The following is a 14,727-nucleotide window of genomic DNA, read 5'->3' on the forward strand; positions in this document are numbered from 1 at the left end:
TCCAGTGTTATAAATTAACAGGTTCTTCTCTTGATAAAAAGATTCACCAGGGGCGCCTGGGTGGCTCAGTCGTTAGGCTTCTGCCTTCAGCTCAGGTCGTGATCCCAGGGTCCTGGGATGGAGCCCCGCATCGGGCTCCCTGTTCAGCGGGAAGCCTGCTTCTCCCTCTCCCACTCCCCCTGCTTGTGTTCCCTCTCTCACTGTGTCTCTCTCTGTCAAATAAATAAAATCTTAAAAAAAAAAAATCAGACCTGTTATACTTTTAGCAGATTATTTACAAAATGAGTGCATCTAAAATATTCTAAATTTGATTTTAAAGTACAATTCTAGGGACGCCTGGGTGGCTCAGTCGGTTAAGTGGCTGCCTTCGGCCCGGGTCATGATCCCAGGGTCCTGGGATCGAGTCCCACATCAGGCTCCTTGCTCAGCAGGGAGCCTGCTTCTCCCTCTCTCTCCTGCTTGTGCTCTCTCTGTCAAATAAATAAAATCTTTAAAAAAAAAATAAATAAATAATAAAGTACAGGGGCGCCTGGGTGGCTCAATCATTAAGCGTCTGCCTTCGGCTCAGGTCATGATCCCAGGGTTCTGGGATCGAGCCCCGCGTCGGGCTCTCTGCTCAGCGGGAAGCCTGCTTCTCCCTCTCCCACTTCCTCTGCTTGTGTTCCCTCTCTTGCTGTGTCTCTCTCTGTCAAATAAATAAAATCTAAAAAAAAAAACAATTCTAAATCTCATATACAGTTAATCTTTAGAAACACAGCTGCTTAAACCAGGAAGGAACTTATTATTAAACTTTTTTTTAATTTATTTTTTATCTTTTAAACATTTTATTTAAATTCAGTTGATTAACATATATTATTGGTTTCAGAGGTACAGGTCTGTGATTCATCAGTCCTATATAATACCCAGTGTTCATTATATCATGTGCCCTCCTTAATGTCCATCACCCAGTTACCACATCTCCCTCCCCCGCCTCATCCCTCCAGCAACCCTTGGTTTGTTTCCTACATTTAAGAGTCTCTTGTGGTTTATCTCTTTCTGGTTTCGTCTTGTTTTATTTTTTCCACTCTTCCCCTATGATCCTCTGTTTTGTTTCTTAAATTCCACATATCAGTGAGATCATATGATAATTGTCTTTCTCTGACTGATTTATTTCACTTGGCATAATACCCTCTGGTTCCATCCATATTAAACTTTTAAAAAGTACCTGCATGTTAAGATATTTTATGGCCTATTGGTGAAGTTTGATTCTGGCAACTTTTGGACTCTTAATTTGGAAACTGTGGCTATGTTCAATATAATATAAATTAAAATTTTGAAAGATTGAGAAAAAATGAGTTAGGACTCCCTTACCCTTAATTCACTGAAAAATAAATGAATTTATCATAAGCACCTGACAGCATAGTGGAAACCACATGAGCTTTAGAGTCAGACATACTAGATATGGAATTTGGTTCTGTCACACAACAGCTGTTTGTGAGCAAATCAACCTCTTTTTTTTTTAAGATTTTATTTATTTAAGGGGAGACGAACCATGAGAGACTATGGACTTTGAGAAACAAACTGAGGGTTTTAGAGGGGAAGGGGGTCGGGGGATGGGTTAGCCCGGTGATGGGTATTAAGGAGGGTATTGAATGGAACACTGGGTGTTATACGCAAACAATGAATCATGGAACACTACATCAAAAACCAATGATGTAATTTATGGTGACTAACATAATAAAATTTAAAAGATTTTATGTGTTTATATAGGGACAGTGTGAGCAGGGGGAGGGACAGAGAATCTCAAGCGGACTCTCTGCTGAGCGCAGAGCCCCACCCAGGGCTCAATCCCACCACCCTGAGGTCATGACCTGAGCTGAAACCAGGAGTCGGGCGCTCAACCAACTGAGCCACCCAGGTGCCCTGCAACTCAGCCTCTTTATTCTTCAACATATACTGGGGCATAATATAATGAACTCACTTCATATCTAGAGTGTTGTGAAGATTCTATCAAACAGTGTTTTATTTAATAAAGATTTTTTTATTTTTAAGTAATCTCTGCACCCAACATGGAACTCAAACCCACAACCCCAAAATCAAGAGTCGCACACTCCACTGACTGAGCCAGCCAGGCACCCCTCTGTCAAATAATATTTCTTCACCTTTTTGATTCTCAGTAATCAACACTCCTCCCTCTATCTAAAATCAGGGCAGCATGTTCATTTATGGCTGTGTTTTCAGTGGCAAGAGGCCAGTCCTGAGACTTCACCTCTATTCCCCCTCTCCCTGTGGGCTACAGGGACCCAAGTTAGTCTTTACTCGTATTTTGAGGGGCACTTGGTTTCAAGGGAAATCATGGGCTCATGTCAATTGTGTCAATTGTGATAGCTCGTTACTTCCATGTTCCCACACATCAGGCCGGGGCCTCCTTTATGACTGCCTCCTGATGGAACAGGTGGTTGTAATCAGTCATTCCATGATGCACATTTCTGTCCTTTGTCACTAAGATAGATGGGTACTGTGGGACATTGCCTTGGAGACAAGTCATGCCCTGGAGATTATAGTCAGGCTAAATCTATCAAAGATATTAAAAAAGAATATATAAGATCAAGAAGTAAATTAGCTCTTGAGCTGTTGAATGTTCTCCCCCAAGGTTAGTATTCCACATTGTTTGCATTGCTGTTGGGTACTTACTCTGTATGATTTAATGTTTAGGCAGCTTTCTGAAAATAGTGCAGTATACTGACAAAGTTATATGCCTGGTCTCTATTGCTCTCAGCCAACCCTTAGGAACCAGGGGGATTTTTTACTTCTGGAGGAAATCACCCTATGGATTTTATTTTCAGGTGATTCTGAAGGGCAGCAAGGAGCGCAGCACCGGGGCCACTGGAGTTAACACAGACTCCTCCCGCTCCCATGCTATCATCCAAATTCAGATCAAAGATTCAGCCAAGAGGACATTTGGCAGGTGAGCTAGAAATACGCAAGGAATTGCATTGTCTGCCTTTCCCTAATGTGACTTTGAAATATGTGTTATCAACAACAGGACACTCTGCCACCATGGAGTTTTTAATAAATATCAGGGATACAGAGTAGACTTGTTAACCCTGAAATAAATCATTGTATTAAAGTGCCATCAGTTGATTAACCATGAAGTAATGACCTATTGTTGGTCAAGCCTAAGTTATTAAAAGGGACATTGATTGCTTCTAACGTGAAACACAGTATCAGCAAAGAAATAGTAGGAAATGCATCTCAGCTTACAGGCCAAAAAAAAAACAGAGAAAATTAATCTATCCTTCTTGAAAGAAGCCATAAGACAATTGGGTACATTCATTGCTTCTCTGGTGCTATCTTAGCAAACTCTGCCACACTGATGGATGAGCCTATCTCACCTCTGAGTAATGAGTCTTTTTTTTTTTTAACTTTCTTTTCTTCTTCTTCTTTTTTTCTTCTTTTTTGGCTGGAAAGCAGCCCACAAAAGTTTAATTACCTAAGTGGTTAAAAAAAAAAAATTACCTAACTGGTGACCTAAGTGATTTGCATTGTAGTCATTTAGCTTTATGGGAAGAATGTTTTATTAATTTTATTAATTTCTCACAAATGATTAAAACCAAAGGAAGTGTCTGAGTGAACAGCGCCCGCAATGGCTAACAGATCAGAATCTTATAATACTTTTGGAAAGCTGCCAGTATGTCTTTCCTTTCCAGAGGATGGGCCAGTGTTAATTTCTTCCTGCTGCCCCAAATTGCTGACTGATGTAAAAATAAAGCAGAGTCCCCAAGAAGTTATCCCTGCTGTGTGTCTTCTCTAGGATCTCTTTTATTGACTTGGCTGGCAGTGAAAGAGCCGCAGACGCCAGAGACTCAGACAGACAGACAAAGATGGAAGGCGCAGAAATAAACCAGAGTCTTCTGGCTGTAAGTTTGAAAGCTTTGATCTAAAAATCCTTCTTGAGGGGCGCCTGGGTGGCTCAGGTGTTAAGCGTCTGCCTTCAGCTCAGGTCGTGATCCCAGGGTCCTAGGATCGAGTCCCGCCTGCTTCTCCCTCTCCCACTCCCCCTGCTTGTGTTCCCTCTCTCGCTGTGTCTCTCTCTGTCAAATAAAATCTTTAAAAAATAATAAAAAAATAAAAATCCTTCTTGGTAGATTTTGCCCCTCTTTACTCAGCCAGGGTGGAGTGGGGTAGAATCAGCAGAGTAAGGGCACGCTTCTGTCTGGCAGTGGGATTCCAGGGTTGGAGATGGAGGCTGCCTGATCAGATTCTTAGCAGTTCTAGGCAACTCTTCCCTTCTGTCCCTGTCTTCTCTTCCTCTGGTCAATCCCTTAGGGGCAGAAAAGTATTTCTGCAGCTGCTGAATGGTTAATTTAGGTAAGCTTTCTCTCTCTCACCAAGTTTTTAAATTGTATTGATTTTTCAAACATAAAAAAAATAGATAAATCATATAATGATCTCCCAAATTCTTGCACCCAGCTTCAACATGTGAAAAATCTAACCAACCCTTTCCTTCCCCTGGTTGGATTATAGTAAAGCAAATCATGTCAGCCTGTCATTTCTTCCACAAGTATTTCATTATCTCAAAGAGATAAGGACTCTTATTTTTTAATATAACTGTAATGCCATTATCATACCTTAAGAAATAATTATTTAATTTTTTTAAGATTTTATTTATTTGACAGAGAGAGATAGCGAGAGCAGGAACACAGGCAGGGGGAGTGGGAGAGGGAGAAGCAGGCTTCCCGCTAAGCTGGGAGCCTGACGCAGGACTCGATCCCAGGACCCTGGGATCATGACCTGAGCCGAAGGCAGACGCTTAACAACTGAGCCACGCAGGCGCCCAATAATTATGTAATGATATCTATTATCCAGGAAGTACTATCATTTCTCCAGTTGTCCCATAAATGACTTTTCACAGTTTGTTCAAATCAAGATGCAAACGGTACCCTTGGATTACTTTTGATAGTCTCTTTTATTCCATATCAGTTCTTCTTTTCTCTCTCTTACTATCAGTGTATTGGTTGAATAAAACTGGGTCACTTGTCCTATAAGATTTCCAACATTCTGGATTAGGTTGACTGCATCCCCATGTTGATGTTTAACATCATACTCTATCCTCTGTGTTCTCTATAAAGTGGCTAAGATCTGTACTTGTGCTGTACAGGAGGGGGCCTGTAAGCCACATGTGGCTACTGAGCACTTCAAATGTAGCTCATCTGAATTGAAATATGCTCTAAGTGTAAGATACACACTGGATCTTGAAACGGGTAAAATACCTCATTAATATTTTTTCATACTGATTACATGCTGAAATAATGTTTTTGCTGGGTTTTTAAATATTTTTTGATATATTGGATTATATAACATATAATTAAGATTAATTTCAGGGCGCCTGGCTGGCTCAGGCGGTTAAGCGTCTACCTTCAGCTCAGGTCACGATCTCAGGGTCCTGGGATCAAGCCCACATTGGATTCCCTGCTCAGAGGGGAGTCTGCTTCTTCCTCTTGTCCCCCCACTCATGCTTTTCTCTAGCTCACTCTCTCAAATAAATAAAATCTTTAAAAAAATTAATTTCATTTGTTTTTTCTTTAATGTGGCTACTAGAAATTTAAAATTACACATATGGTTTGCACTTGTAGCTATCATACTCCTATTGGGAAAGCACTGTTCTAGAAGCTTGATCAGATTGAGGTTCTGGTTTTTTGGCAAGAATTCATGGGTAGTTTTTAGACTTCCTATAGGAACACATCAGGAGGTACAGAATGTCTGGTTGGTTGTCTCTGTGATTTTTAAGAATTTAAGAAAGATTCAAGTGTCTGTGTAATTCCTCTGTTAAGAGTTTCCTATCAGACTTTTTCATTTAACAGGTTTACCAGCCACTGATGAGCATCACATGTATCTTGTTTCATTAGGGATTCCAAAATGGTGATACTCTCCTTCTAACATTCCTTCTTTATTAGCTGAGAAGAATTTTTCCTCAATTATCTGATTATCCTGAAATATAGTTCATACAGTAGAAACAAGTTAAATGCTTGCTTGATTCTTTGCCTTTACTCAACAGTTTTCAGAATGATTTGGTGTCCTAGTAACCTAAACATGACCAGTGAATTTGTTGTTGTTATTGACTGTTTTGTTTGGCTTTGTATTATTATAAACTCATTGTAATTATTATTCTTTTTGCTATTTAAATTGTACATCTTTGGGCAGTGGGAGCCTTTTTAAGTATGTTCCTCTGGTTTTTTGACCAACTATTAGTCTCTAATAGCTTCCTGGCGTTTTGGTCTGACAAAATTTTCTAGGCTCATCTTGTACATTTCCTTCCCCAGACTTTGAACCAGTTAATTCTTCAACAAGCCTTGGTTTTAGAAAGAAATGGCATTTAGAGACCATTTAGGGTGCTAGGGGTGCTTACTACCACTGGGTTAGTCCTTGCTTCTAGGCCTTTTTGTTGGACAGAGCTAGGAAATAGATTTTTTTTTTTTGCAAGAGGAAAATACATTAGGGACTCATAATAATAAATTAATTCAAAATTAAGATTACAGGGTTTTTGGTTAACTTTTTTGAATTTATATTTTTGTCTCCTTTCTCTTATGCTAGAATTCTTAGTTCCTAACAACACTTATATAATTTGCTCTACTTCAATATATGTGTATTTCAAAATAATGCTGATATTTTTCATAATACGATTACTGAATTCAGATTACTATTTCTTTGCAATTTCCTTTTCATCCTTAGGTTGTATCCCACTTAGGTGTACAGTCATAATATTGTGTTGCATAGTCACTTGAAATCTTCTATGTGTTTAAGCTTACCAATTTCACATTCAGTTAAAGTAAAAACTGTAGAACATTGAAAGAAATCTAGTGTCCATCCTTGTCCCCTCAACCCTATTACCTCCCTCCCCTTAGATAAGCATTATATATATATATATACACAAATATATATATATTTGTATTCACCTCAGAAAAAAAGGGTAGCATACTGTAAACACTTTGCTTTTTTCACTTAACAGTACCCTAGAGCTCACTACATGGCTGTATATAGAGGTCTTCCTTGTTCCTTTTTGCGGCTACATCGTGCTGCCTGTGCCCCTCCATATTAAGTCCTTTTGATCAGAACTGAAGTCTCCAGCTAGGCACTTTATTTCCAGGCCTCATGAGGGATAAATTGCGAGGCTGAGAGAGGTGATAAAGACAATCAGCATCTTTTTACTTTTTCAATTTTTGAATACTTTTAGATTTTACAAAAGTTGCGAAAATAAATACACAGCATTCCTTCACCCAGCTTCCATATTATTAATATCTTGTATAACCATAGTAAAATGATCTAAATCAGGTAATTAACATTGGTATAATACCAGAACAACAACAACAACATTGGCAATACTATTAACTATTCTATAGACCTTGTGTGAATTTCACCAATAATCCCGCTAATGTCCTTTTTAGGGTCCAGGATCCTATATTACATTTAGTTGTCATGTGCTCATAGTCTCCTCAGTTTTTGTCATCTGTGACTTTAACACCTTTGAAGAGTGCTGGCCTGCCTGTTTTTGTTTTGTTTTGTGTTTTGTTTGTTTTTGCGGATTATCTGTGAATTTGGGTTTATCCCATGTTTTCTGGGATAACAATTTTTAGCAAGAACACCATATAAGTTGTTCCCTTCTCAGTGAATCATATAAGGTGGTGCATGAAGTCAGTATGTCTTATTACTGGTGATGTTAACTTTGATCACTTAGTTAAGGTGGTTTGTGCTAGGTTTCTCCACTGTAATGTTAACCATTTTCCCTTTATAATTAATAAATATCTTGGGGCACCTGGATTGGTTGGGCGTCTGCCTTTGGCTCAGGTCATGATCCCCACATCCTAGGATCATGCCCTGCGTGGGGCTCCCTGCTCATCGGGGAGTCTGCTTCTCCCTCTGCCCCTCCCCCTGCTCGTGCTCCTTCTCTCTTGCTCTGCATCTGCTCGCTCTCTCTCTCTCAAATAAATAAATATGGGGAGATAGTTTGAAACTATGCCGATATCCTATTTACATCACACTTTTATTGCCTTATTTTAGCATCCATTGATGATTCTTAACCTGCAACAATTACTGTGGTGTTTACCTGGTGGGATTTCCTGTTCCTATCATTCTTTTTACATTAATTAGTTGGGATTCTGGTGTAAGACAGAGCTGTCCTTTCCCTACAATTAATTAATTTATTAGATTATTTATAACAGTAAGTGGATATTTTATTTGCTAGATTATAATACATTTTTATCATTATTTTATTGCTCAGATTGTCCTCAAAGGCTCATAGGGTTCAGTGGCCACACTTGGATTTGAGTATGTAAGGGGCAGGTGTAACTCAGGGCCAGGATTTGGTTACCTATATGTCCCTTTTGGAGAATTGTCCCAGTGGTAAAGTTTGGGGATATTGCATTGATTTGTAATGAAAGAGGAAATTCCCTTATACAGATTTCTCCCCCTATCTGAAAATAGAACTTTACCTATGAAATCTTTTGTAAGCCAAAATGGCATAAGGCAAAGAAGCGATTACCATTAATTTATATGGAAACAAATGTGAATATTCCCAGACCCCAAAAATAACCTCTTAGGCTTTTCTGATACCTTAGGACACATCTTAGTAATAGATGGAGAAAATAAATGCAGATAAAGCACAGGTGGGCACCTGGCTGGCCCGATCAGTGGAGCATGCAACTCTTGATCTTGGGGTCATGAGTTCGAGCCCCACATTGGACATAGAGTTTACTTTTTTTTTTATTAAAGATTTTATTTATTTGAGAGAGAATGAGACAGAGAGAGCACAAGAGGGGAGAGGGTCAGAGGGAGAAGCAGACTCCCTGCTGAGCAAGGAGCCCGATGAGGACTTGATCCCAGGACCCCGGGATCATGACCTGAGCCGAAGGCAGACGCTTAACCATCTGAGCCACCCAGGCTCCCCTCTTTGGATTTCTTTAAGTTAGTGCACACTCTCGCTCTCTCTCAAAATAATTATCAGAAACTTCTATCTGAATCTACACTTGAATCTACACCTATAGGTGTGCATATGTGAGCAGGGAGGTGGGGGAGTGGTATAGAGATTTTCTGTACTTAAGTGCATCTATAGCTACTAATAGTATGAGAGGAGGCAAGAAAAAGGGAGCTGGCAAGCCAGAACTGCCACCACATAAGCTTGGACTCTAGGGGCCCTGTGGGAAGGTCCCTGGTTTGTCCCCCGCTGTTGGGGCTAATCCTAGGATTATAGCCTTTAGCATGGGAGGCCCTTAACCAGACACAGGGAGCTCACTCAGGATGTTTACCCATCTAGCTTGATTTTTCCTATTGGACAAGAAACTACCGGGGCATTTTGACTTCCTTTTGGAGGATTGTCTGAGTATGGCTTATTTAAGAAAAATCTGATCTGTTACTTTCTCTTTGCATGTGTTATTTGATGTGCTTGTTGTTAATCTACCACTTTGCAGCTGAAGGAATGTATCCGCGCATTGGATCAGGAACACACCCACACTCCCTTCAGGCAAAGCAAATTAACTCAGGTAATGTTGAATGTGAACTTTGAGTTTGTTCCGTTTCATTCATTTGTTCATTCAGCAAAGCCTCTACTGCCGCCAAGGCATGATGCTAAACTTGGGGAGGGGGGAGGAGGAAGGAGTCACATTCCTTCCAGGTCATTCTAGGCAGCGATGGGCATCCTCGGGCAGAGATGCCTGCAGTATGAAGCAGCTGAGCTTTCACAGGGCAACAGTGTACTTCTGGTCACCACCCAACAGCTTTCTGCTTATTTCTAATATAAAGAAAAGTTTCTGACTTAATGGAGTCTCTGAGCCTTTGAAGTGGGGGTGGTATAGCTATACGAAGTATTTTCGTAGCTCTTAGTGTTTGAAGACAAAAAATAACCCCTGGAGTTAAAAAGAATACGATTTTTAAAAGTTTTTTTAAATTTACTTTTTGCTTATTTTTTAAAGATGTTATTTTTAAGTAATCTCTGCAGCCAACATGGGGTTCAAACTTACAACCCTGAGATCAAGAGTCATGTGCTCTACCGACTGAATCAGCCAGGTACTCCGAACGAGATAGATTTTTGATATGTAGTGATAGGAAAGATGACCAAGATGTATAGTTTAAAAATACAAAATGAGGGGAAAAAACTACACACACAAAAAAATTATGTCTATGTTAACTGATTATTCTGAGTGGTAAAACCGTAATTTTTTTCCTCCCATTTTTCTGTCATGACAATGTGCTTCTTAATTAATGGAAAGTACCACTAATTCAGCATTGTACTGGCTGCAGAACAGTGGCCCACAGAGGGGTCTCCCTACATACAGACTGCTGTGAAGGCAGTTATGGGTGCCCCCGATTCCTTTCTGCACAACGTCCTGTGCTCAGTGGAGGACAGACTAGCATAGACGGCAGTCTAGGTGTGAGGGTCTTTGTATGTTGTTGGCAGAGGTTCTCTGTGCAGCTAACCTAATGGCTCCACAGGGCCTGGGGCAGAACCTATAACTCCTTATTAGAACTGGTGATCTGTGGGTTAGATTATATCTTCTCAAACATGATTTCAACTAGAGACTTAGGAAACCCTTCTTATGGGTGGTTAGTCCAGATTCTGACATTGGCTCTGTTATTTTTTAAAACAAGTTCACCATCCCCAGAAAATGTCTTCCTATTTAATTTAAAAAATAATAATTCACGGGGTGCCTGGGTGGCTCAGTTGTTAAGCGTCTGCCTTCGGCTTGGGTCATGATCCCGTGGTCCTGGGATCGAGCCCCGCGTTGGACTCCTTGCTCAGCAGGAAGCCTGCTTCTCCATCTCCTACTCCCCCTGCTTGTGTTCCCTCTCTCGCTGTGTCTCTCTGTCTTTAAAAAAAAAAAAATCTTTAAAAAAATAAATAATTCAGGGGCACTGGCTCAGTTGGTGGAGTGTGCGACTCTTGATCTCAGGGTTGTGGGTTCAAGCCCCATGTTAGGCATAGATACTGTTTGAAAAAATCTTTTAAAAGTAATAATGATAATAGTAATTCAAACAGTATATGTATATACAAGTACAAAGATGGCAAAAGGTACCTGAAAAATCCCACCTTAGTGATAATCACTGCTACATTTTGATAACTATCCTTCCAGATATTTCTCTGCCCACATAGATCTACTTATAGAGTTATGAAGTCATATGCCTTTTTCACTCAAAGATAAGTTTTAGATCTTCCCGTGTACCTAAGTACAGATATACATAATTATTTTTAGTGGTTGTATTGTAGTCAGTTAATAGTTATTTAGTTTGCAGGGCACCTGGGTGGCTCAGGTCATGATCCCAGGGTCCTGGGATCAAGCCCCATGTTGGGCTCCCTGCTCAGCAAAAAGCCTGCTTTCTCCCTCTCCTGCTGCTGCTCCCTGTGCTTGTGCTGTCAAATAAATAAAATCTAAAAAAAAAAAAATTACTCAGTTTGTTCCCTGTTTACGGACTCCTAGATTTTCTAATTATTATAATGTAATGCATATCCTATGTGCACTTTTTTTTTTAATCAACTGAGCAGTTCTCTTTAGGAATATGTCATGGAAGCATGCACATTTTTTATATTTTTATACATATTGCCAAACTGCCTTCTCAAAAGCTTATACCGTTTGATGGTACACAGTACATAAATAGTATAGCAATGTAGAAAAATGCCCATTTCCCTAGACTCTCACCACGGCAGGGTGTCATGAGTCTTAATTAATCTTATGGGTGAAAAATATTAGTATTCTTACTAGTTTGAATTTCTTTGATTGGTTGGTGAAGTACCTTTTTTGTGTGTTTTGTTCATTTGTATTTCTTCTTTGTAAACTGCCTTTCTGTAGCAGAGAGGGGAGCTATAGCCCAGTGTTCTGCACAGTAAGTAGTCAATATGCCCTTTGTTAACTGACTTCATTGAGCTGCCTTCTGTTTGGACAGGTCCTGAGGGATTCTTTCATTGGTGATGCCAAAACCTGCATGATTGCCAACATCTCACCAAGCCACGTGGCCACCGAACACACTTTGAATACCTTGCGTTACGCTGACCGGTGAGTCGCTCCCAGGTATTGGGGTGTGTGTGTGTGTGTGTGTGTGTGTGTGTGTGTGTGTGTGTGTGTGTGTGTGTGTGTGTGTGTGTGTGTGTGTGTGTGTGTTTGAAACACATAGAGATCTGATTGTGTGTGTGTGTTTGAAACACATAGAGATCTGATTGTGTGTGTGTGTTTGAAACACATAGAGATCTGATTGTGTGTGTGTGTGTGTGTGTGTGTGTGTGTGTGTGTTTGAAACACATAGAGATCTGATTTTGAGATCCAGAAGTCTGTTCTTGAGGCAGTGATCCTAGTACCATGGGAATGTGCAATTGGTCATTTGAAGAATGTGACTTGGTAGGCCTTGCCATTTTACAAGTGTGAATGTGACAAGAGGAAGGGGACACATTCCCTGGTTCAGGAGACAATTCCATCAGTGACTTTTATTTTTTAAAGATTTTATTTATTTGACAGAGAGGGAGAACGCGTGCGCACATAAGCAGGGGAGCGACAGGCAGAGGGAGAGGGAGAAGCAGGCTCCCCGCTGAGCAGGGAGCCCGATGTGGGGCTCCATCCCAGGACCCTGGGATCATGACCTGAGCCGAAGGCAGATGCTTAACCGACTAAGCCACCCAGGCGCCCCCATCAGTGAGTTGTTTTATTTTTTGATTTTTTAAAAAGATTTTATTGATTTGAGAGAGAAAGAGAGAGCACATGAGAGGGGGGAGGGTAAGAGGGAGAAGCAGACTCCCTGCTGAGCAGGGAGCCCTATGTGGGACTCGATCCCGGGACTCCAGGATCATGACCTGAGCCGAAGGCAGTCGCTTAACCAACTGAGCCACCCAGGTGCCCCAGTTTGTTTGGTTTTTTTTTAATGTTTTGATGAGAAGGAACTTATTTATTTAAAGATTTTATTAATTTATTTTACAGAGACACAGCAAGAGAGGGAACACAAGCAGGGGGAGTGGGAGAGGGAGAAGCAGGCTTCCTGCAGAGCAGGGAGCCCGATGTGGGGCTCAATATCAGGACCCTGGGACCATGACCCAAGCCGAAGGCAGACACTTAATGCCTGAGCCACCCAGGCGCACCCATCAGTGACTTCTAAATGGCTAGTAGGAAATGAAATATTTCTTTGGAGTGGAAGGCTCAAGGTTTTCTCCCTGCTGGCCTCAGCCCTAATCGTAAGGGATAGAATACATGTTACTTGTCAAGGCAGAGGCACTTAGAGCTATGTAGGTCCAGAAGACATCAACCCAGACATGACATGTTACAGAAGGATAAAATAAACCCAGAGAAAGGCAGGAATTTTAAAAGGGCTTATTGGGAATTGGCAGTAAAGCTAGCCCTTCTGACTATATGGGCAGGGCTCTTTCTGGGGTGACCTTGGTATCTGCCAGGGTTCCCCCACCCCCGTGCCCCATCTCTTACCCGGGGCCACATAGGGTTCCTACCAGGGGTGAAGACGCTGTCATTTCCATCCTTTCCTCTGGCTGCTTTCCTGCCTGGTCCTGTCTTACATCCTTCTCTTTGGTCTGCCAGAAGCTGTCTCCAAGATTAACAAACTATTTGAGGGAGACCTGTTTTTTTATTACTGTTGAGGAATCTTTAGTATCCATGGCATTTTATGAAATTCACTGGGAAGGAAAAGTGAGGTATCATTTAAGCTCCATGAAAACAAGAAACCTTATTTCTCGACTTTACCTACTGCCCAGACAGTACTTGGTACCTAGTAGATGCACAATAAATATTTGTGAATGAAAGGAGGAACTCTTCCTGGGTGGCAGGGTGAGGCCCTCTGTACCTATCTCATTTAAATAAGAGAGAGACCTCACAAAGTGGTTTTAAGAGTGGGCCCTGTAGTCAAGACTATCTGCTTCTGCCATGAAATAACTGGGCAGTCTTGGACAAAAGGTTTGGGCTTCAGTTTTATCTGACAGGGGATAATATTAGCATCTACCCATACAATAGTTATGTGCAATCAATGAGGATAGTATGTTATGAAGGGCTTAGCACGACATAGTTACCGTTCAATGTGTTAATTTAAGCAACAGTAATATTAATAGGTGCCCAAAATAGGTTTCCTTTATTGCATGGTTTCATAATGCCTGCACACTAGCACCGCTGTGAGAAAGACTCCTTCCTGCGTGCCTGGGTGGCTCAGTGGGTTAAGCACCTGACTCTTGGCTTCAGCTCTGGTCATGATCTTGGGATCCTAAGATCGAGCCCCAAGTCGGGCTCTGCACTCAGTGTGGAGTCTGCCTGAGATTCTCTCCCTTTCCTTCTTCTCCTCCCCCGCTCACACGTTCTCTTGCTCAGTCTCAAATAAATCTTAAAAAGAAAGGCTACTTCAAACTGAGATCATATAGAAGATATGAGATGATCCAAACTTGTTTCCAAAAAATGAATATGGCTTAAAATTCTTTACCCCCATGTACCCAGCTTCAGTAATTGATAACGATAAACTGATCTCGTTTCATAACCCCACCCACTCCTCAGATCACATTGTTATCAGTTGCTTAAAGTAACAACTTCATCATTAGGAGCAGAGAGCAAAACATTTCTCTTAATGCCTCAGTAAAGGAAGATGAAAGTAACCCTTTCCCATAGGGGAGGTATTAAGTATAACTGAAATATTTGAAATAATTCTGGCTTTAAAAAGAACAGGAAAAGTGTAATAGAAATCTCTTCCATTTGAGGGGGCACCTGGTGGCTCAGTCGTTAAGCG

General features: G+C 40.9%; 1 protein-coding gene across 4 annotated transcripts in view; it reads left to right on the forward strand.

The window, feature by feature from the left end:
* KIF24 (kinesin family member 24) overlaps window positions 1-14,727 on the forward strand; it is an 80,897-nt gene that overhangs the window by 58,928 nt on the left and 7,242 nt on the right. For all 4 annotated transcript variants that reach the window (XM_027614925.2, XM_027614926.2, XM_027614924.2 and 1 more), the window contains exons 7-10: window positions 2,826-2,947; window positions 3,794-3,899; window positions 9,444-9,515; window positions 11,911-12,020. In XM_027614925.2, the coding sequence (XP_027470726.2) occupies window positions 2,826-2,947; window positions 3,794-3,899; window positions 9,444-9,515; window positions 11,911-12,020 (410 nt within the window). The remainder of the gene's footprint in view (window positions 1-2,825; window positions 2,948-3,793; window positions 3,900-9,443; window positions 9,516-11,910; window positions 12,021-14,727) is intronic.

The sequence above is a fragment of the Zalophus californianus genome, chromosome 13, assembly GCF_009762305.2.
Source record: "Zalophus californianus isolate mZalCal1 chromosome 13, mZalCal1.pri.v2, whole genome shotgun sequence".
In the NCBI taxonomy this organism is placed as follows: domain Eukaryota; kingdom Metazoa; phylum Chordata; class Mammalia; order Carnivora; family Otariidae; genus Zalophus; species Zalophus californianus.